We start from the raw sequence: 25,611 nt of genomic DNA on the forward strand, positions 1-25,611 counted from the left end.
GACAAAACTATATGAGTCTAGCTCATGTCATTTGTGATCAAAATGACAATGAACTACAGTGGTGATTGCATACACGAAAATGAGGACTCAATTCTCAAGTTTGAGTGTCGTGGTTGGATATGGATGCCCCCAATCACAATTCTTCATTTTTTTTGTGAACGGATGTGTTTGCCTCCTTTAACAAGATAGCATAAGTGATTGGAAGTGGTTGTCCCCAATCATTATATTCTGCATATCCTTGTATGAAAGTATAGTGAGCATAGTGAGTCTACTCACACTACTACTTCTCATGAGGAGGATGTCTATGTCCCTATTCATACCTAAGGATGAACTATTAAATGTGGTCATCAAGTATTGTTTGTCCACTTATCCCCATTCAGAGAATGTTATATGAGAGGTGTTAGGAATATTGTATCATAAGATGCTTGTGATAATTATTTATTAGGTGTGTTGTAGTTTGTTAAATAGATTAATAAAATAGTTATACAAGTATATGTACAAAGATTGTTAAAAGTGAGAGAATAGAAACCAAAAAACAAATTTGATTCTTCTTTATACATTGCTTGATCATGGGCTTTATAAAGCCTTAATTCAACTATGAAACTAACAAAACGACCTCTAATGGGAAAGTAACTTCCCAAAAAGTATCACTTGTTTGATTAAACTAATTTATTTATTCTTAAACTAACCTATAAAAATGGGACTTGAGTGTGAAATCAGAATGTCAAGAAGCTATAAAATGAATTTGTGCATTATCATCTATAACCTAGGCTTGTGAACCACAAACATGTAACATTGTTTTTACAAGAAATATCGTGGAAATGAGAAGTAACCAAATGCCATGCTATTATGTTGAAGGCTTTTTAAAAAAGGGGAAAAATCCTTTCTTAATAGAGATTGCATGCTTCCTACATAGAGAGAGATGGTTTCAGAACTAGCTCCAACATCTGACGAAAAAATTGAGATTAGGGTTTCAATGCACTTGCAGATTATTTATTTTATCAGTCCTTGGCCCAAGAAACCATCTAATAGTGATCGACTGAAGTACTTAAAAAAATCCTTCTAGTTGGGTGTTTGACACAACACAAAAACAAATGTATTTTTTGTGTCCAATATAATTAATATAATGGAAAACTTAATTTTATATATATATATTTCTCTTTTATCTCACAAGTTTATCCAACTAAAACTACCGAACCATCAACATGATGGTATGTTGAAGAAGATTTTTTAGTGAAAAGTATGCACAAGAAGACTCTAGTCATTGACTTCTAAAGGAGTTATCATATATTAAAGTTGAAAAATGTATTCAAAGAATTTAAGTGAAAAGTGTAATTGTGAAGCCTTTTAAGTGAAACGTGTGAGCAATAAGACTCATGGCATTTGGTGTGAAGAATTTTTGGCTTTAAAATATTACAAATGCATCCCTATGCAAGAGGTTGAACCATCTCATTATTGCTTATGTTTTATGAATTGAAGCTTCAAGAGTACGGCGTTGAGTGTTGGGAAATTGGGAATTTTCACCATTCGATTTGCACTTTCAACTGGCCATAATTGCCAATGAATTGTGTATGAATTGTTCTGATTTACTGACTGAGTTCGATCCATGTCTGGAATGTACTGAGCTGAGAATCAATTATTATATTGGCTGCAAATTGGTTGGAGAAGGTACAGCTTTAGCTGGGGCATATATTTCTGCATTTCAAATCAGCATTTCATGATATCTGATGGCATTATAAGGACCTGGGATCACTTTTAATAGAGCTGCATTGAGTTTGCAAGCAGCATTTCTCCACTGAGTATTGGCAGTAATTCAATAAAATTGGCCATGATCAGTTTCCAAGTATTGTGTGGGCTTATACTGGCTGCAGCAAATTTGTTGTCCATTCCTAGAAGATCTAACGTGGACATCTCCACACCAGGTTCTTGCATTATAATAAAAGTTGATGCATACTGTTTACAATTGTAATTATTTTGAAACTAGGAGTATAGCAATAAAGTGGAGTTGAGTTGTTATCATTTCTTCTTTGCATTTCAAGTTAGCATTTCTATAAAATTGAAAAAAAAAAACATATATTCTCAAAAACACAAAAAAATATACAACTTCAAAAATAAAATAGTGACTTCAACAACATAGATTTGGAGTGAACCAGCAGGGCTCATTACAATAAATTTTTCTGATAACTATACACCAGGCACCATGTTTTTATTTTATTTTCTTCATGCAAGATTCAAGAATGTCAGGTGAGGGAACACAAGCCTTGTACCTCTTGTGTTAGTATGTTGGTTGTGTTTTGAGACAAAAAGGCATAGGTGGAACAACCACAACCGAAGGCAAGCTTTTGTCAATGGCATTGCAAGGTACTTAGACAAGGGTGAAGACTCATTACCTTCACATACTCATCAAAGGTGTTGATCCTTCTCCAAATGAATTAGAATGATATAACGTCTTGAGGGATCAAGAAAGGGCTGATGTAAGATTTTATAAATATGAGCTCCTCTCATGCTTCAACGACATGGGCAACTACTATAACTCTTAATCAAAATAGATACAAAGAGGCAAATGTGCCTTCTAGAGTCAAAGATTGTAGCTGTACAATAGTATAACAAGAGAGCACATACTAGCAACTCATACACAATTCAAAGGCTATTTGTTGTGCAAGATCAAGAAGTTGTTGATGCAGCCATTGCATGCTTCTTTTATGCAAAAGGAATACCATTTAATGTTGCTCACTCACATTTCTATGAAGAGATGGTCCAATCTATCCACAATGGACCAACTAGGTAGGAATCGTCTAGGTTTCAAAATATTGACTCAACTCTAATTGATAAAGAAAATATTTGATTAGGGCAGCAAGCAACACCAATGGAAAGCGTGTGAACAAAGCGTGTGGGCTATACAAGGATGCAATATTGTAATGGATGGGTGGACAGGTGCTACAGATTCTCTACTATTTAATGTCATGGTGACATACACCAAAAAGCCTTATTTTTATAAGGCAATAGACAATTCAAGTCAAGACCGAAATGCAGGTTTTCTTAATAACCAGCTATGTAACAGCATGTGACAGCATTGAGGAGGTGGGACCAAGTTGTTAATGATTTTGTCCCTGTTTTAAAGCAACAGGTATGATGGTGCAAATAAAGTACATACATATATTTTAGACATCATGTTCTGTGCAGTCATTCAATAATATAACCAAAGATGCTAGCAAGTTCTAATGGATTTTGAAACCTCATAAAAAAGGATATAGAAAGATAAATGTTCATATGTAGCCATCAACACACAAGCCATTTATTGTAAATTTGCCAAGGTGGAAATTCTCAGACCTGTTAATACACGATTTGCTTCTTTATTTATTCTTCTTGATCGTGTTTGTTAAGTAAATTTGCCACGGTTGTTAGTGATGCATGGGAAGCTTGGAAACAATCTACATCCTTGCACTTGAGGTGAGCAGTCTAGTCCTTGATGACCATTTTTGGGCTGATGTGAGATCTTTTGTGGAATATATTAGGCCCTTATGTGAGGTGATTAAATTTTCAGACTCCAGCAATCCACGTTTGGAAGAAATTTATGAAAACATAGATTCCATGTGTAAAAGAGGCAAGAAAATAATTGACGCAAGAGATCTTTCTCTATATCCTTGATAGAAGAATCGTTACATGGAACATGGAACAAACCCCTTCATTGTGTTGCCTATAGATTAAATGTTAAATCGTATAATATACAGGACCAATAAGAGGGCTCCACATGAGGAAAGAGAGGCAATGAAGGGATTTTGGGCTGCAATGAAAAAGATTTATGGCCAAAATGAGGATGTCTCAATTATAAGGAGACTTAATGAAATAAGTTTTCTAGTGGGCAAGATGATTTTTCTTTAGTGGTGTTTTTATTTTTTATTTTTCGAAGGAAGGCCCTTTAGAGTGGCAATGGAACCATAAAGGTGAAACCCCTGAATTGTAATAATTTGCAATCATATTGCTCTCACAAGTAGCTAGTTCTTTATCTTGTCATAGAAATAAGTACGTGTGGTTTTATTCATTCACTGAAGGGGATTCAATCAGGGTCGAAGAAAGCAAAGAACTTGGTCAACATTCATAGCTCACTTTGTCTTCTTTCTCATGTTAATCCTAGGTACATGGTCCTTTAGCTAAATGAGACCAAATTACACTTGATGGAAAAGTTCTAACCATCATGGATGGAGCAGCTGAACCAAATGGCCTTGACGAGTTGCCCCTAGTTCTGCTACCATCAAAGGAACCTGAGTTAGAGAATGGCAAGTATTTGGAAAGCATCCTAGCTAAGGACCCTAATATTATGGATTATCAAAACGTAGACTATTAGACAATAAATGTCCATTTTTATTTTTTTTGGTTTGTGTATAACCGTCAAATAATCAATATATTTGGATTTCAATATGTAATGATAGTCTAATATGAAATATGTAGGATGAGTTTTGAATTCTTTCATAATTGTCACCATGACGTTTGACATGTGTATCTAAATTTTGAGCTTCAAAACTAGTGTTGAACAATACTACTATTCTCGTTCTCAAAGTTCTATGTCATGATATTTTTAGGATATTAGCATCTCACTAAATTATATTAAATACAAGTCTCTTGTTTCCAAAGATTTCACATACCGATCTCCAAGTGTCCCCCGCTCCTGGTGACGTTGCTGCTATGACAAAAAGAGGGGCAAAGGACTAAAACAAAGATCAACAGGACGCAGTTGCATCATGTTCTTGCCGCAATGCTTTTATATTGGAGTTGAAAGTGTTGTAAGTTGTCGTAATACTATTAGAACCTTGACGTCGCAAAGCATAAAGCATAAGCTAAAGTTATTTGAATAATAATTGTAGTAACAATATAGTAATTATTTCGACAAATAGTAATGAGAAAAGTTAACATTGAATCACTTACACATAACTGTTGAAACATAAAATATTTTTCTTAGTAAGTAAACAAAAGAGACATTGCATCTAGAACCCCTCAATTTGAAATATTTATAACATATTACATAGTTAAACAACCTTGTAACAAATGTCTATAACATATTGCTTAGTAAGTCATGAGCCATATTGAAGGGGTAGACAAGCGTGTTAAAAACCTTATACAAAACATTGATTTCAAAATATCCTATTACTCCATATTAATCGAGTTCAAAGACCTTGCTAGTCAGAAAACTCCAAAGCTTAAATTTACTATAGAGAAACCTTGAACCAAGCAGTTAGCGTTTGAGGTGAACGTCTACCCACCTGGGTGTAGTGGAACCTAAAGTGCAAGGTAATCAAGGTGATTCTCCTTTGTTGGCCAGAATTGATTGTGGAATCCCATTGGAGAATCGGCAAGCTCTTGAATTTCCAATCTGTGGTTTTGGGAACCAACAAGGCGTTCGATTCTTGCTCACCCATAATTGAAAATAGCAAGAATGATGATCAAAAATGGTTAGAGGTCAAATGCATACATAGGCACATGATATTGGTATTGGTATAGATGTTGTTTATGGTGCTTTACTAGGAATTACTACTCGGCATTTCTGATCCACCAACTAGGATTTATTTTTGGAAAAAGATGGTGTAAAAACCATGTATTTATTGGATTTGTTTCTTGTGTTTGGTCAGCAAAAAGATTTTGGAAGGTTTGTGAGGGGTGCTGTCCCAAGTTCTCGGTGATTTAGGCATGATTTGCAGGTGAGTTTTCTTCATGTTACAAGCACGAGAAAACTCATGAGTTTCTTTTGGGGTTAAAAAACCCATGAGTATTCTCATACTAGGAGAGTAGTCTACGAGTATGTAAACCGCATTTATACTGACACATCCAATACCAAGTTCCCTTCCTAGCATCTCCACCTACATTGGCTCAATTTATAGCATTTGTAACTTCTGGCACAAGCTTTCAATTGTCTCATCCAATTGTCTTTGATTGGAAAAAAAAAACTTCACATGGTGTGTCAAGGTTGTCCTATTGCTTAACATGCCATTACAATTCTCAAGAACTAATGTTGCATTATCAAGTACCTTGTGTATTAAGTGTTGTCCTACATTTTGTCACCTCAAAATGTTGGTAACAACACGAAACTGTTTCAACCTAGTTTCACATTTCTCTAAGCTTGAATTTGATATTCAATTGTTTAATGTTGATTAATCAATCCATTCCAATTCGCATATCAAATCTTTTTATTAAATGCCTTTGTCAAGTCTTTTTCGTTTTTCTTTTTATCGAGCCCTTGCTTGATTTTTTAAGCCTTCATCGTCCGTTCTTTGCTTTTGTGTTTGTGTTTGTTGGTTTTTTTGTCCTTTGGTTTTGCTCATGTCATGCCTTTCGCATTTCCCTTTGATTCGGTCTAACCTAGAGCTCAATTGGAGTTGTTAGTCAAGAGATATGCCCGTTTTAGTGCCTCAAAAGTGGACCTTTATGGTGCAACAACGTGAATTAAAAATATGATGTTATATTTTTAATTTCACTTTCATTTTTTGATAAATATAACTTATATTCACTTTTTGTTATGTTTTTAAGTCACTTTAATTTTAAATTTTTAACTTGAAGTGAGTATAGTGCACTTTATGTTATAATTTTAGGTTGAGTTACTTTTTAATTTTTCACTTAAAGTAACTATATAACTATATAGTTCCAATTTAACTTTTGGTTTTTAAATCAAATGCTTATTTAAATGTTACTTTTTAAATGATGTTTATATGTTATATTTTTAAATATGATAGATAAATATTGTTTATGGCCCATTTTGTAACATTTTTATAATTTTAAGTGAATTAAATGACCTAAAGTCTTCAACAGCAGACATTTTATATGCAATTACATGTAAAATCCATCAAAAGTGGACATTTTATATTTCACTACATATAAAGTTCTCTTTGGTGGACCTTCTTGATGTGATTACATCAAAAGTCTATTGTAAGTGGACCTTTTTGATGCTACTACATCAAAAGTGAAGTTTTTATGCTTTTACATCTAAACAGTGAAGATGTATTTTAAAACATGCATCCTCCCCCAAAAGGTCCAATTTTGCTTGTGCATATTTTAAAACATGCAATAGCATATTGCACCCAAAAGGTGTGATTTTGATGAGATACATATTTTAAAACATGCAAATGACCCAAAAAGGTCCGATTTTGACCAAATATATGTTTTAATATATGCAATGACTTCAAAAAGTCTGATTTTGAAGAACATGTTTTTGCCCTCCAAGAACCCGATTTTGATCATAAGTAGAGATTTTCTCAATGGATTTGCATGAGATTTCTTCTATTGGAGATGTTTTTGATTGGCAATGAGTTTTCTTGCATTTAAAATGGATTCAACAAGCTAAAAAACATTTTTGGAAGCTCCCATCTAGGACACCTTTTTGGAGAAATCAGCAATAATCCATTTTTGCTCCATGTTTTGACTCCAAAGCAAATCGATTTGGCTTCTTTTTGGAATTGCATTACATATTGATGCATATTTTGGTGTTTACACACCAAAACGTTTTGATCTTGCATCATCAAGAAACACATTTTTTGCTAAAAATGTCCCAAGCATATGTTCTTCCAAACGTTGGATCTTGGAGTGTTTTTAGGGCACGTTTTAATATATTTTACCAAAATCTCCTTGATTGTTGTCTTCTCCCATTTAAATTTGTGAAAGTTTGAAAGATTCAAACACTTTGAAGAATTTTTCAAACATTGGAGCATCTTTTCCCTTCATTTTTGGCACATGTAAGTGGACTTTTTCTTTCTTGCTTTTAATTCATGCTTATCTTACTGATTTTATGCTAGTAATTGCTTGATGATTGCCACTTGTTGAAATCTTTGCCATGGAAAGTGCATTTTTCCTTAAAAAATGAAGTTTTTGTTCTTTTTCATGTTTTTGGTTCTTCCCCAAGTCCCAATTTCGAATTTGTGTGTTGAAGTGCATTACATCTTGACATGTTTGAGTCACTTTCCAAAGGTGTGTTTTTTCTTTTGTGTCTTGTGCTTTGTGATTGCTTACCGGTTTTCTCCACTTGGAGAAATTGCAAGTCCTTTCCCAAGAACTTGTTCTTGCTTTATTTCATGCAAAAGCATCATCACGTTCCACATTCCATTTCCGTGTCACAACACCTCATCTCTCACTCAACAAATGTGATTACATGTTTTCCATCTCATTTGACATCCGCACATGCATGTAATCTCATTTTCCGTTTCCATTTTCACTCATCTCACTTTTCACATCCATTTCCACAACATGATTGCACAAAATGTGTTACGTGTACTTGAATCCAAAAGGTCTAATTTTGATTAAAAGTCACATTTTGAAAATTCAAAAAGATGTCATTTTCATCTCTCATGTACTTTGACTTCCCCTTTTCACCAAAAGTGACTATAAAACTCATTATCTCTCTTCCATTCTCCGTTTCAATCCCTCCATATGCATTTGCACCTCCATGAGCAAATACATTTTCCCGCATTTTTCCATGCTTTCCATCTTATCCTCCATTGGCACTTACATGTGAAGTGCATCCTCCACCCGCATTCACATCTCATCTCACCTTCCATCTCCCGTTACATGTTGCACTTACATTTACTCATTTTTCATGCAATAATGCTTTGAAAAGATTAAGTCACTATTGAAATCAGCAACCTTCCTTTGCACGCATTCCCATCACACATTCTAATTTCATTCCATCTTCCATATTTTAACTTTCATAACACTTCATTCTACATTCCGTTCATTTCATTTTTCATCCATTGCATATGCATATGATTTCTTCGAGATCATCTCGTTAAATCTACCAAGTCTCCAATTTATTTCCAAATCTTTGTTGATCACAAATCAACTTGTATGGTGATTCCATCTGATGATGTATTTATGTTTTGGGATTTTTGTGTTGCAATACAAGCACAAGAAATATCCTCAACATCAAAATCCAAAGGCAAAATGAAATATCAATATGATAAATACTTGGCTCATGCAGCTCCTTCATCAATCATATCTATTCTGGATAACGTGATGGACACAAAGATTGGTCATGTGGATGTGGTTGATATTCTACAGAGAGTTGAAACTCTAGCTAGTCATGAAATGAAGCGTATCAAGAGAAGCAACATTCACCTGGTGTCTACAGGTCCTATGGCAGCCATAGAACCTGACTTCATTCTCGGATGTGCGCGGCGTTCTACTCCAAAGACGCTGACGGCAAGCTTATCATCAGCCTTGATCCTAAGGTCATTGAACAAATATTCAAGGTTCCACAAAAAGCAGAATGTGCAGATTTCACCAAAGAATCCTCTTTAGCATGCTGGAATGGGCAAAAGGGTGATTATCAGACGTATGTCAACCTTTACTGGTTAGACAATAAAAGAAGCAACTTTTCCAGATGGCCAAAGACCGTTCATCAGTATAACTTCAAACAACAATATAAGGATCTCATCATCCTTCTCAGCAGAATTTGTGGCCTTAAAGATTCTATTGATTTCAAGCCATGGATGTATAAGTTCATGTTTCAAATTATAGAGAATAAAGAACATATCTTTTGGGGAGAGTTCATCAGCACTGCACTTTGCCAGTAGATAGGCAATGTGGGAACTTCAGTACCATTCTACATGAATTCATACCTTGCTTACATTGTTATTGCTATGGTGTAACATCCGATTTCTTACTAACTAAATTTCATTATTTAACTAACCAATTTCTATTTATCATTCACATGACAAAGCTTTCCAATAATGGTTTAAACTGAAAATAAATCTAAGTTGCAATTCTAATCTATCACGAATTACTTTGATAACAATAACAGATAATCTACTTGATCAGATAAAAAATAACTAATTCTATTATTCAACTGTTTGTAATGAAAGGAAAGTAGAGATAACTACGTATTATCTTGAATTATCTATCTTTAAAGTAAATGACTAATAAACTTGAAAAGAATTACTAAACTTACAGGTTGTTAAAGAGCATTTAGATTATGTGTGAAGCTTCCTTAATTCATTGTCCAAGCTCTGACTTTGGTGAGAGGAGAAGCATTAACATAGGCTTAACCTCCTAGCCGCGGACCTTGTACTTATCCCCACAGGTTCTATTTAAATAGAACGGCCCTCCCTACCCCAAGGTCAGGCTTGGGATGTTCATTGATCCAGCCATCAGAGTATTCAGGTGGGTTGAGGCCCCAACAATTATCCGTCAGAATAACTGAAGCGTTCGGACAACAGCAATATCAATTGTTCTGGGAAATCTGCCTAATTCCACCCTGGCCAAGGATTTCAAAATGTGGGTTTTTAACCCGATCTCCACCACTCAGCTTGACAACTTATTTCGGAAGTGGAACTTGCATGAGCTAATGTATTAGTTTATTTATGTATGTATTGATTACTCATATCATTCTTGTCTTTTACAGGTTCATCCACACCTCCTCACCATAATCAGGCCATCTAGCCAATGATTCCTTGGTGCCATCAATTAACCTTTCAAATATACCTTGTACCTTCTTCACCATATTCTGGCTTTCAGCCTAGTGAATTCCTTGTTACTCTATTGTTGTTCATCTCAAGTATAATCAATATTCCAATTTGTATTATAACTTTTATCATGGAAGAAAGTAATTCAAGAAGATTTACAAAATATTATATGTTCTGATATTATGATGATAACAATCTTATAACTAGACAATGTTATGGTAGTCGATTAGTCTTGAAAGATTATGTTAAGCTTGGAAAGTTTGCAGTCGGCTTCAACCATTAACATGCATCATTTATAAATAAAAAGAAAATTGAAGGAAAATACGTATGGCTTTATTTACAGTTCGAATTCTCTTTACATGAGGAAACAACATTCTTGCAATATTACTAGGAATAAGGAATTTTATGTTGGTCATACTTAAGATCGACTCAGCAATAGAAAAAGGTAATTAAAGAAGGAAAAATCACTCCTTACGTGACACACTGTCACCTTAGTCAGAGAAGGCTCCTACTTGGCTTTGATTCGCCTCTCTGCTCTGTATTCCACGGTGATTGATAATGGTAATAAGAGGTGCAAGAATGATCAAGCTCCGGGCGCTAATGGCACAGTATTCTGATTAATAAATTCAATGAACAAATCGTGTATGGATGGAAACGATTTCAAGGTGGTCTATGATACAGGACAAAGGTTGCATAAATAAGTTTGAGCCAACCTTACGGCTACCCAACAGTTACCAAGATCATGCTCGAAATCTTTATTCAATTGGCTAGAAAGAAATAAAGAGGAGGGAAAAAAATTAAAAAGAAAAGAATATGAAGAGTTTATTTTAATAATTAATATTATTTATATTATCTTATTTTCTTGATTAAGTTTATTGGTACGTAATTGTAAGGTGGCATAATTGGATTAATGATTTTAATGTATTGGTGCCACTTTATAATTATTTATCTATTATCTTAATTGAGAGAATAAAATAATATTTAAATGATATTATTATTTGATAATTTCTTAAAGGTAAGAACTTTGTTTATTTTTAATATTTATATTGTTTTCACTTATAGTTCATGCGGTTCCACCATGAAATATATTGCAAGGTCCTAATAACCTTGCCAGGGTGGTTTTTAGGTCAAACCTATCACATCTGATGACTGAACCTTATGACCATCCCCTTCCGATGACCTCATTTTGCAATGCTTCCCCTCTCTCTGGTCTTCATCTTGCAATCATTCAAACGACATTCTCACCAAAACATCAATTCAAGATTTATAAATTGTTAATTAAATCCATCATGATAACTAACTTGTTCATCATATATGTACAACGGCTACAATTAATTGTCTCTATTTCACATGATCATTAATAAATTAATACAATGGCTAGAATTAACTAACACAATTTCATATGATAATTGGATCGATACAACCGCTATAAATAACCGATTCAATTTCAGATGAACATAAGAGAATTAAGTAACAGCTATAACTAACATATTATAACAACGGCTAAAATTAATTGATTCAAATTCACATAAAGAAATAAATTGGGTTCAACAGCTATAATCAGTTTTTAAAAATTTAGGGCAAAAATTGGGATGTAACATACCCACCCCCTTAGATTTTCATCATCCACAATGAAATAGTATCAAATTGTATTTAACAAATTAAATAAAGGAAATGAAATCTTCAGGTTTCAATGTCTGTGAAAAGATAGGGATATTTCTGAAAAATATCATGATAATCTTCCCAAGTGGCATTATCTTCTGTATACTGGTCCCACTGGACCTTGCATTGAGTTACCTCTCGATTTTGTAAGCACAGCTTACGTACCTCGAGTATTCTAAGTGGTTTTACCTCTACCACTCCTGGCTCTCACACTTGCAACAATTTCCAGTCAATCATGTGCTCATGGTGACTAACAAACTTTTTAAGGGAAGACACATGGAAGACGTTATGCATCCTAACAAGGGCTGGTGGTAAAGCAATCCTGTAGGCCACTGAGTTAACAACCTCCAAAACTTCAAAAGATCCTACATATCTAGGGGCCAATTTAGCATTCTTGCCAAACTTGATAGTACTCTTCTGAGGCTTAGCTCTTAGTAACACCTTGTCCCCTACTGCAAATTCTCTGGGTGTTCTTTTAGCATCAACATAACTTTTCTACCTGTCATTTGCTTCCTTCAACCTCTAGCGGATCCGAAGTACTTATTCTTCCATCTCTTGAAGCATTTCCAACCCGCAATGACCCTATCTTCTAATCGATTCCAACTTACTGGGGTTCTGCATTTACGGCCATACAAGGCCTCAAAGGGAGCCATTTTAATCGAAGATTGGTATGAATTATTATATGCAAATTCAACCAAAGGTAAGTAAGTTTCCCGTTGATACTATCAATCCATGCAATAAACCCTTAGAAGGTCCTCTAATACGTGATTCACTCGCTCTATCTGACCATCTGTCTTAGGATGATAGACTGAGCTTATATTTAATTTAGTGCCCAAAGCTAAAAATAGTGTTTGCCAAAATCAAGATGTTATCCTAGTATCCCTATCTGAAATAATTTTCTCTAGAACCCCGTGTAATCTGAAAATTTCTTTTATGAATTTATGGGCTATCTCAAGTGCTCCATCAGATAAATTCCCTAGAATAGAATGTGCAACCTGAGTCAATCTATCAACTACGACCAAAATAGTGTTGTGCCGATTCCGGGTCATAGGTAACCCTTGTACAAAGTCCATGGATATCACTTGCCACTTCCATTCAAGTACCTCATTTGGGTGCAACAATCCTGTTGAGTATTGATGTTCTACCTTCACTCTTTGACACTCCAAACAACTTGCTACAAACTCAATTATCTCTCTTTTCATTCCCTTCCAAAAGTATAAGGGTTTTATGTCAGATAACATTTTCGTTACTCCTGGATGTCCTGAATATGGCGCTGAGTGATACTCACCTAAAATTAATCTTCATAGCTCAAGATGGTTGGGTACATAAATTCTGTGGTGATATCTCAACAATCCATCTTCTTCCAAGTTAAATTCTGAATACTTGGGGTCTTGTGGATCTCTAATAAGTGCCACACTGATTTCTACATAGAACTTGTCATGCTCCAAATGCTGTAAAATCTAGTCCCTCAATTGGAAGTTTACCTTAGTCATTGCTGAAATATGTCTTCTCCGGCTCAAGGCATCAACCACCTTAGTTTCTTTTCCTTTAATGTAGCTAATGTCAAACTCATAATCCGCTAAAAATTCTAACCATCTCCTTTGTCTAACATTCAAGTTTTGCTGAATGAAAATATATTTTAAACTTTGATGGTCGGATTGGAGCTCAAAAGGTTTTCCAATTAAATAATGCCTACACATCTATAAAGCATGTACTATGGCTGCTAATTCCAGATCATGAGGTGCATAATTTTGTTCGTAATTTTTCAACTTCCTAGACTCATAAGCAATGACTTGTTCTTTTTGCATTAATACACCTCCTAAACCTTCACCTGAAGCATCAGTGATTACCACAAATGGTTTCTGCAGATCGGGTACCCTTAGGATAGGTGCAGTCGTCAATTTTTCTTTCAAAAACCCAAAAGTTGATTGACATTTTTCTGTCCAAATAAATTTCTTTCCCTTCCTCTGAAGTGATGTGATCGGATAGGCTATCCCTGAGAAGTTCCTGACAAATTTTCTGTAAAATCCGGCTAATCCCATGAAGCTCCTAACTTCAGATATGTTTCTAGGTATGGGCCATTCTTTAATTGCTTTAATCTTAGATGGATCTACTGCTATACCCTGTGCCAAAATAATATGCCCTAGGTACTGAATTTCTTTCTGGTAAAAAGCACACTTTGATAATTTCCCATATAACTTATGTTCTCTAAGTCTTTGTGATACTATCTCTTAGTGTCTCTGATGTTCTTCTTCATTTTTGTAATATATTAGAATATCCTCTATAAAAATCAACACAAATTTGTCCAGGCAATCCTGAAATATACTGTTCATTAAGTTCATGAAAGCCACAAGGGCATTAGTTAATCCAAACAGTAGCACCGTAAACTCATAACGTCCATATCTAGTCTTGAAAGCAGTTTTGTGTATGTCCTCATCCTTAATTAGCAGTTGATGGTATCCCAATCTTAGATCTATTTTTGAAAACACAGTCACACCCTTCATTTGGTCAAAGAGATCATCTATCCTAGGTAATGGGTACCGATTTTTGATGGTGACTTTATTAAGCATTCTGTAGTCCATACATAGCCTCATGGTTCCATCCTTCTTTCTTACAAATAACACAGGGGCTCCCCATGGTGAGACACTAGATCGAATCATCTTCTTATCCAACATATCCTACAATTGAATCTACAATTCCATTAGCTTTGTGGTGGTCATCCTGTATGGGGCTCTGGATATAGGTTCTGCTCCTGGTATCAAATCTATGGTAAAATCAAATATCCAGGAAGGGGGTAATCCGAGGAGTTCCTCAGGAAATACATCTTGATAGTTTTTCAAATAGGGATATTTTTCTTCGAATGATTCTTTTAATTTTTGCTTAATTTCTCCATCTTCATAAATATAATCATCCCCATAAGTGGTTTCTCTTGTATCTTCAACAGTTTCTCTTGTATCTTCAACAGTTTCTCTTGTATCTTCAACTCTTATTGTAAATATTTCACAGTCTTTCCTTCCATATCTCTTAAGTTGCATTGCTGAAATCTGTTGGGCTCTAATTTCATGTTTGATCCCTAAAATACTTGTAGGTCTACCTCTATCATCCACACAATTGATAGTTTTGGCAAGGCAATCTATCTTAGCCTTATGTTCACGAAGCCAATTAATTCCAATGATAATGTCATAAGATCCTAGCAAAGCTACATATAAATTCAATTCTATGGAGAAGTTCGGGAAATCAACTTGAGCATCATACAAGCATTGCTCTACCTTGGCCCTTGACTGGTTTGCATATTCGACTATCCACGGTTTTGCCATGAAACCAGATCTTTTTGGAAACATACTTAACAGTCTAGGTGATATAAAACATTCAGTTTCTCCAGTATCAACGAGTATACTCACAGGGTTTCCGTAAATCTTACCTAGTGTTTCAATGGGACCTATCTACTGCTCCGCTTGTCTGTTATCCAAGGTTGCATGAATTCTTTGTTGAAAAACCTATTGTTGTTGTGGCAAGGATGGGTGTTGTGGCTGAATGAAGTTAGGACACTGCTTCTTACAGTAGTTCCCTCCGCAAATATAACAACCCCCAGTGGTCCTCTTTTCTCATTATTCCTGTCACTTTTGTTCACATGAAAATTTCCTTTGATGTCTCTAGTTCCACTGCTTTTGTTCTCAGGTTTGTTGTTCTTATAATCCCTAAACTGTTTTCTTGGTGGTCCAGATTTAGTGCCTTTTGGATTCCAAATGGTCTTTCTCTTATTATCCCGAATAGAATCATACTTTTTAACCTTATGCTCTTGCCGGATAGCTTTTTCCAAAGCCTCTTCCATGGTTTGTGGTGCGAGTAAATCTATGGCTCCCCCTATCCTATTATTCAGTCCCATGATAAACTTTCTTACCTTCAGGTTGGTATCTTGTTGGTATGGTGGTATGTATTTAAGCAATCTGGTAAATTTCTCCCAGTATTTATGAACTGACAAATCCCCCTGTTTCAAGTTCTGAAATTCCATGAGTTTCTAATCATTGAAAGTTTGAGGCAGCCACCGCGTCCTAAATATGTCTATGAACTTTTCCCATGTAATGTCAGTAGATCTAATGTTTAGTTCCACCTCGGTGTTTCCCCACCAATTTGCTGCTTCCCCGATGAATTGTTAAATGCCCCAAACTGCCTTTGAGGTCTCTGAAAAGTTCTGAATTTCAAAGTATTGTTCCATTTCTGTCAGCCATGCTTCGGCTTCTTCTCCGGACTCAGTACCAGAGAACTTAGGAGGTTTAATTTTCTTAATATCTGTTGATAAATCAGCCATGATTTCCTTTATCTCTTGTTTATTAGCTTGTTTAGGGGAGGGGGTTTTATTATGTTCGGAGACTTCTGTCTCAGCCCTGGGTGTGTCTTGCACTTCCTCGCGATGTTGCCCCATCTGGGCTGCCATCTCACTCATTCTTCTTTCCATAGTTTCTAGTTTTAGTTGTGTTTCTTGTAAAATTTGAAGTACCAATTCGCTGGAGGATTGATGGGTCTCACAAACTATCTCCCGGTTTTTGTTGTTACTCATGTTGTATTTCAGGTCTTTCACCTGTTAGTTTACACAATTAAGTTTATAGTTTAGTTTTCATTGCTCAACTAAGCGAAAAAAAAAAAATCATTTCTATTGTTCAAAATTTCTCATTGTTTGCTAAAAGCATTTTCAATAAAAAGATTTATTTTCATTGCTCAACTAAGCAATCCTTAATTACAAAATTCATTTATATTGCTCGACTAAGCAAAATTCATTTCCATTGCTCAACTAAGAAAATCTTTAATTACAAAACCATATCCATTGCTCGACAAAGCAAAATTCATTTCCATTGCTCGACTAAGCAATCTTTATTTACAAAATTCCTCTATTGAGGTAGTTTACATTCATAAAATATTTTTATTCTTATTTTGCAGCATCTAGTTCAATTTAATACATGTCTCGTACCATCCATGACCTATGAAAATGGAGGGGGCTGCTCTGTTCAGTGTTCCAATTCTGAATCAGTTTATTTCTATATGCTGCCTTCTTGGCAGGAGTCCATTGGATTCTCTCCTCCTTCATTCGTTGAATAGCTTGGCTCAGTGTTTCATTATCTTGAGGTTCGGAACAGCAAGAGTAATCATACTTAGTCATATTCTTAATGAGCTAAGGGAAAATAGGATATCGAGTTTTCTTGCGAGGTGTCCTACGTACTAACATCCTGTAATCAGTTTTCAATTTTATTAGATTTAAGTGAACGTGATGTGCCCTAGGTTCAGTGTCAAACCCAGCGCTCTGATACCATATGTAACAGCCGGTTTTTTACTAACTAAATTTCATTATTTAACTAACCAATTTCTATTTATCATTCACACGACAAAGCTTTCCAATAACGGATTAAACTGAAAATAAATCCAAGTTGCAATTCTAATCTATCAAGATTTACTTTGATAACAATAACAGCTAATTTACTTCATCAGATAAAAAATAACTAATTCTATTATTCAACCTTTGTAATGAAAGGAAAGCAGAGATAACTACGTTCTATCTTGAACTATCTATCTTTAAAGTAAATGACTAATAAACTTGAAACGGAATACTAAACTTGAAGGTTGTTAAAGAGCATTCAGATTATGTTTGAAGCTTCCTTGATTGTCCAAGCTCTGGCTTTGGTGAGAGGAGAAGCATTAACATAGGCTTAACCTCCCAGCCGCAAACCTTTTACTTATCCACACAGGTTCTATTTAAATAGAACGACCCTCCCTACCCCAAGGTCAGGCTTGTGATGTTCATTGATCTAGCCATTAGAGTATTCAGGTGGCTTGAGGTCCCAACAGTTATCCATCGGAATAAATGAAGCGTCTGGACAACAACAAGATCAATTGTTCTGGCAAGCCTGCATAATTCCACCCTGGCCAAGGATTTCAAAATGTGGGTTTTTAACCCGATCTCCACCACTCAGCTTGACAACTTATTTCGGAAGTGGAACTTGCATGAGCTAATGTATTAGTTTATTTATGTATGTATTAATTACTCATATCATTCTTGTCTTTTACAGGTTCATCCACACCTCCTCACCATAATCAAGCCATCTAGCTGGTGATTCCTTGGTGCCATCAATTAACCTTTCAAATATACCTTGTACCTTCTTCACCATATTTTGGCTTTCAGTCTGGTGAATTCCTTGGTACTCTGTTGTTATTCATCTCAGATATAATCAATATTCCAATTTGTATTATAACTTTTATCATGGAAGAAAATAATTCAAGAAGATTTACAGAATATTATATGTTCCAATATTATGATGATAACAAACTTATAACTAGACAATGTTATGGCAATCGATTAATCTTGAAAGATTATGTTAAGCTTGGAAAGTTTGCAGTCGGCTTCAACTATTGACATGCATCATTTATAAATAAAAGGCAGACTAAAGGAAAATACGTATGGCTTTATTTACAGTTTGAATTCTCTTTACATGAGGAAACAGCATTCTTGCAATATTACTAGGAATAAGGAACTTTATATTGGTCATACTTAAGATCGACTCAGCAACAGAAAAAGGTAATTAAAGAAGGAAAAACCACTCCTTATGTGACACACTGTCACTGTAGTCGGAGAAGGCTCCCGCTTGGCTTTGATTCACCTCTCTGCTCTGTATTTTGCGGTGATTGATAATGGTAATAAGAGGTGCAAGAATGATCAGGCTCCGGGCGCTAATGGCACAGTATTTTGATTAATAAATTCAATGAACAAATCGTGTATGGATGGAAACGATTTCAAGGTGGTCTATGATACACGACAAAGGTTGCATAAATAAGTTTGAGCCGACCTTACCGCTACCCAGCAGTTACCAAGATCATGCTTGAAATCTTTATTCAATCGGCTAGAAAGAAATAAGGAGGGAAAAAAATTAAAAAGAAAAGAATATGAAGAGTTTATTTTAATAATTAATATTATTTATATTATCTTATTTTCGTGATTAAGTTTATAAGTACGTAATTGTAAGGTGGCATAATTGGATTAATGATTTTAATGTATTGGTGCCACTTTATAATTATTTATCTATGATCTTAATTGAGAGAATAAAATATTATTTAAATGATATTATTATTTGATAATTTCTTAAAGGTAAGAACTTTGTTTATTTTTAATATTTATATTGTTTTTACTTATAGCTCATGCAGTTCCACCATGAAATATATTGTCAAGTCCTAATAACCTTGCCAAGGTGGTTTTTAGGTCAAACTTGTCACATCTCATGACTGAACCTTATGACCATCCCCTTCCAATGACCTCGTTTCGCAATGCTTCCCCTCTCTCTCCGATCTTCATCTTGCAAAACGACATTTTCACCAAAACATCAATTCAAGATTTATAAATTGTTAGTTAAATTCATCATGATAACTAACTTGTTCATCATACATGTACAACGGCTACAATTAACTATTTCTATTTCACATGATCATCACTAAATTAATACAACTGCTAGAATTAAACAAAATTTCATATGATAATTGGATCAATGCCTTGGTCTCATGTGACATCGTTCTATCATGTGAAATGTTCTTCAAATTTCAAGGACTCATTGGCTACAAAGAGGAGACATTGAGGAAGTTGATCACAAAGTTACAGGTGACCTTTGGAGATTGCCAAGTAGTTGAAACAAGTGTTACTTGTGATTTGGAACAAATGGGATGCCATTTTACTGACGAATCTGGTAATCTTATTGTAGCAAAAAGAATAAGCTCAGAATATACAATCAGGATCAATGCTGATGTAGATTCAAAAAACTTTGGTTCACATACGATTAATAAGTTTCTCTTGTATAAATCCTTGACAAAACACTTGTTAGCTACTACAGCAACAAATTCCAAAGTTGTACAAACAACATATGCAAATGCAATGAGAGTAAAAGCCATATCAAAGACCATGAAAATTGCTGACCTTCCCACAATGCGTGGCATCATTGTCAAATTCAAGGCACTGAAAAAAATCTCTAAGATTGTTGTTTTGTTTTTACTTCATGTTAGTAGTTGTAAAGGATGCATTACATGAAAAAGTGTAATTACATGTATGTAAAAGGATGTAATGCAAGTTGCATGTGCAGTTGCATAGAACCCTTTATTTTCTCCTGTAGTTAGACTAGGTCAATGTTGGTTGAGTTGCTCCCACTTTTTCCTCCACCTTTTTCTCAACTCCTGTGCCTATATAAAGGAGTGCCCCCTCATTGTAAAATCATCATTATCTTTATGCAAAAGAGCTCAGGACAAATTGCGCTCGCAGAACTTTGTTTGTGTAAGCACTATTTTAAGAGAAAGTAAATACAAAGGAGTATTTGATACTTAACTTTGATTAAGTGAGATTGTTAATTGCATGAGTTATAAGCTTTGTCTATAATTCATTTATCTTTGGTTCATGTTATCTTGTGTTCTTGGTAATTGTATCTCGTGAATTAAAAAGAAAAGAGTTAAAAAGCAATTGGAGCCAGAGCTTTGACCAAGAGCAATTGTGGAAATATATAGCTAGAAGCTTTGTTTGTAGCTAATATTTCTTAATTCACAAAATAGTTAAGTTTACTTTTACTTTTATGAGTCTTTGTACTCTAATTGTAAAGCTTTTCCATATAGAAGTATGACTGGACATAGAGCCAAACCGGTACATTTTCAGCTAGCCTTTGAGTTAGTGAAGGTTTATCGGTATCACTGTTTTCAGCTCTTGATAGAACTGTAGTTAGAGATTCACCCTGCCCATTACTCGCTCCACGAGTAAGTTGATTCTTTCTTAAGAGATAAGAATAAAGGATATTGGTAACACCCATCCTACAAAATCTCTTGACTTCTTGCTTACCTTGAGTTGATCCAAGGAATGGTGAGAAGGATGAGAAGTGTAGTTAGAGATTCACCCTGCCCATTACTCGCTCCACGAGTAAGTGAATTCTTTCTTAAGAGATAAGAATAAAGGATATTGGTAACACCCATCTTACAAAATCTCTTGACTTCTTGCTTACCTTGAGTTGATCCAAAGCATGGTGAGAAGGGGGAGCCTTCCCTTTAAGGTAGGAGAGACTCTGTCTCATACGCTATGGCTGATAATCCTATTTTGCGACTAGAATTTTACCCAAAACTGTCAATTGCAAAATATCCACCCAACATTAAGAAACTATGTACACTTTGTTGATTGTAATTACAATTTTTTACATTCATCACTATACATATACTGAAATTAAGCATTTGGTACAAGAAACATTGATGGCATGAGATCCAAGAAAGCTGCATTAAAAGTGTCTTGGAAAAATGTTACTACACTTCAACAATTTACATATATGATACACATACAATGCCTTTCACTGTACTCACGGTGATATTTCATTCACAGAATTGTCTATAACAATATCCCAAAAAACTATAAACACAATACCTTCTTGCCCTGGAAACATAAAATACTAATTCACATCAACTTTTTCCCCCTCCAAGGTCGTGAATAAATGTTGCATTCACCTATAATTTCTTTTAAGCCTTAGATGTTGTTTACCAACCAATTGAAAAAACATGCAAATATTGCAGTGTGAGAATATTAAGAAACCAACAGTTAGTTGAAACCAAGGCAATGATGCAGAAGGTGGCTATAGTAAAGTTATTCAAATGTTGCAAGAATACAAGAGAAAGGTTGTACCAGTAACTAACACAAGCTTCCATGAAGGTATCATACATAGGGACGTGGAACCAAAAACAAACCAGTGGAAGTGGCAAAGCTAACATGTCAAAAATGATTGCAAAAGACATGGATAATGACCACAAGCAACCACAAAAAAAAGTCAACCAGACTTACATTCATTTAATTAACATAATGAACAACAATGATGAAAATATGAACTAGAACAATTGTCTGAAATTTAGACTCATGAACAAAAATTGGTCAATATGCATTTCTCACAAGATTTTATCATATGGCATATCATATTTTACTTTACTGACTACTGATTTACGTATTGGTAAAGTGAAAATATAAAATCTTCTGTAAGTTGTATATAAGATTATGTGCTGCAACAGAACAATGTGAGGAGAAAATGAGTCAAAGGATCAAAAAGCATACCAATAGATGATCAAAGCTTTTCTCAATAATAGCTACAAGATTTGGAAAAAGCTCCAACAATTGGGAAACCATTGAAGTAGCATTACTGAGCGTAGTCTCCCACAACTACAAACACAAAACAACAGAAGTATAAATTAATAATTCACCCATTTAACAAGAGAATAATAAACAATCCCAATCTTCATTCCTTCCAAACAAATGATATACCTACCATCACTCCATCTTCCAACAAATTCAGTTCGTCTGGGTTGTTCACATCAGTACTTTGTTGTAGAATAGGCAGTAACATGTTATAGCACATGGCTGATTGCGGACCGAGAGCAACAACAAAATTTTGGATTGCAAGTATGACTTGAATTCTCAAAAGGCTCTCACCAGTTGACTCATCCCAGACCTGTTGCAATATTAATATATTACTGAAAATCAATTTCCATCAAAGTCAAATTACAAGAATAACAGGAGTTGGAATATTTTCCTAGGACCAAAAAAAAAAGTACATAATATGATAACATATGATGTGATTATTTGATACCAATATGTCTTATTATAAGAAAACAATGCATATACAATACCACTGAAAAAATGAGCCAATCATAAAAGAATCAAGATTTTTTTTAATGATACAACCACTTGTATATCAATATTTAGATTTCCCTATTCCCAACATGTCTACTAAACTAATCCTATTTACATGCTATATTTAAACTGAAAAAAAAAGCCCTTCATATTGTTGACGTATAGCATCAGTAGAAGTGATATACTCATTACATTGAGTATTTGTATTCATGATTTATATGAACATTGTTTTATGTCTCATATTACTGATAAGAATATATATATGTATGTCTATGACTTACATAAGCTACAAGACATGACTTTGTTGTAGCCTTTGTTGGATTGATTTTATTTAAGCTACCTCATTGATGATAAATTATCCTTAAGATAAGTATTATATATATAACATTTATTATATATGTAATATAATATATATTATATATTATGCATTATATATCTTATATATATGATATATGTTATATAATATGTATTATATATATAATGCATTATATATTATTATATAATAATCTAATAGTATAATATTATATTACATATATGGTTAATATATTAATATTATATATTTGCTAAAGGTGAGTTATACATATAGTTATTTATAAACTAAATAGTGATTAACTATAGAGACATGTCTCATTCTCTCATATTTATATAAGATCCAAATCTGCATTTGAAAATCATCAATTACAATGGCAATGAAAATACATTTGCAGAAACAATCCTAGTTACTTTAACATGGTATCAGAGCAGGCCGCAAATGCAATTATACTGAAACAATCATCCCCCACATAATTGAATGCTATTGCCGAGGCATTACAAGTTCATTCCATCACAAAGATGTCTCAATGCCTTGTTTTCACTGGAGACGTTGTGAGTGTTGGCTTTCACCGTAATGAGAATGCAGATCTCCTGCGTTGACAGTGATCAACTTGAAGTGTAACCTGTGTAGTTCCCTTATTGATTATTATTAGGTTTATGAGATTATATAAGGCACTTAATTTATTGAGTGCCTTGGCTAATTATTGGGGACGAGACTTGCTAATAAACGATAATATTTGCAAAAGAACTATAAGTCTGTTGTGGCTACTGTTTGAAATCAATATTATTAATATTCAGATTCAGAATGGCATGTTTATCACTCAAGATCATTACTTGTTCCATGTATATTTTGGGGTCTTGATATAACCATGAAGTCAATCAGAACCAATGGGAATTTCATAATGCATAGGACAATTTGTTAAATGATGAACAAAGCGGTCGGCGATACTCAATGAAAAACTTTAGACAGAATTTGCAACTTCAGGGAGACACAAGAGTAACCTTTACTGCAAGTACAGGTTTTTTGAGGGAGATTAGGGTCAACAATGTACAGAAAGCGCACCTAACCAATATCATTTCTTTTTCAAGATAAATCTTGTTTCTCACCCCGAAATGTGGAATAAGAAATTCAATAGGAGAACATTAGATAATGCCCAACACGATATCCATGTGACTCTAGAACACTTGGAAGCAAAACAACCATATGAGCAGTTTAGCGTGGTCTGAGGAACCCCTGAAAACTCAAGCATGCTCGCCGATCGAGAAGAATCTCTGTCTTATCAAGGGTTGATAACAAGAAGTTGAATAAAAGGATTTTGAATCAGAAGATATCAACAATAGATCTCTATCAGGTGGAAGTATTCAAATGGGAGATTTTAATGAATGGATGAGTATGATAGAGGTGAACATGTCACTAATCCAACAAAGGAACTAGTGATGAAAGAGTCCCTGCTTCAAAGTGTGACAAATGCATAGGAAGACAATCCATGTGTCTGTGAGATGGGGAAACATATCTTGCAAGGAGAATAAGGCATGACGTGGATGAGGAGATCAGGTGTCTATGCAATTGCACACTCATGTATATATATTAGTTACCACCACTCGTGAGACTGGTCACGGAAATTAAGGGCCCACCACGGGCCAACCCTCGTGCAAAAGTGCGACACTCCTAAAGCAGGCAATGAATGAAGAAAATATGATCTTACAATAAAGGGCATCATTATGAGGCTAGTAAATCATTGAGGGCTCACCTCAAATTATAGGGACGATGGTTATAAAGAAAAATGTGATTTTGTGAGTCTATTATAACTACCTAAAATCATATCTTAAATCTGATGATTAAAGGGGTCCCCCGAGTGCATACGCCACATGAGAAATGATAGGCACATCACTCAAGTATGTAGAATTAAATGAATATTTTAGTATTTTTATTAATTTCCATTTGGGACTCCATATTAAAAGAGGTAATAAGAATATAATGCTTATTGAATTAAGAAAGATTGATAAGTTTATTAGTAAGGGCATTCACATAATAAAAGGCAATTTGAAAGAGGAAATCCCAAAATTATAGAAGATGTGAATAGTTTCATCTTAGCATAAGGAGTGAGATATGCAAGTGATTGTGAAATTATCAACACCATTAAAGGTATTAATTTTCATATTTTTCTTAATTGTTATTTGAATGTCATAACGATATTATATGAATTTATAAAATTGACAATTATAACGTGAATCATGACAATAATGAGAATTTTTGTTGTTTTTAGTAATAGACATGAGTTAAACTACTAACATTCTTATTTATACTATGAGAGTTATGTATATTGATATTTTCCTCTAAGAATGGTCTTGCAAGAGAGATTGAGATTGAGAGAGAGCCGAACATTTGACATCTCATCAACTGCAACCTTGGAAGAGAGGGAGTAGATAGAGGATATGATTTCATCAACCTATCGATAGATTGCAATAGTCGAGAGGACTATAATTCATGCAACTATGTGATCTTAATGGGCCTACCCCTTGTGT

At 34.5% G+C, this 25,611-nt stretch overlaps 1 protein-coding gene across 2 annotated transcripts in view; it reads right to left on the reverse strand.

The window, feature by feature from the left end:
* Positions 1-25,611, reverse strand: part of LOC149575899 (ARM repeat superfamily protein) — a 307,256-nt gene that overhangs the window by 55,361 nt on the left and 226,284 nt on the right. For both annotated transcript variants that reach the window (XM_089815908.1, XM_089815910.1), the window contains exons 16-17: positions 22,409-22,591; positions 22,198-22,302 (exon numbers count right to left, since the gene is read on the reverse strand). In XM_089815908.1, coding sequence (XP_089672034.1) covers positions 22,198-22,302; positions 22,409-22,591 — 288 coding nt within the window. The remainder of the gene's footprint in view (positions 1-22,197; positions 22,303-22,408; positions 22,592-25,611) is intronic.

This window comes from Cupressus sempervirens, chromosome 1, assembly GCF_028749045.1.
Source record: "Cupressus sempervirens isolate cs-2001-9-10 chromosome 1, ASM2874904v1, whole genome shotgun sequence".
Lineage (NCBI taxonomy): Eukaryota > Viridiplantae > Streptophyta > Pinopsida > Cupressales > Cupressaceae > Cupressus > Cupressus sempervirens.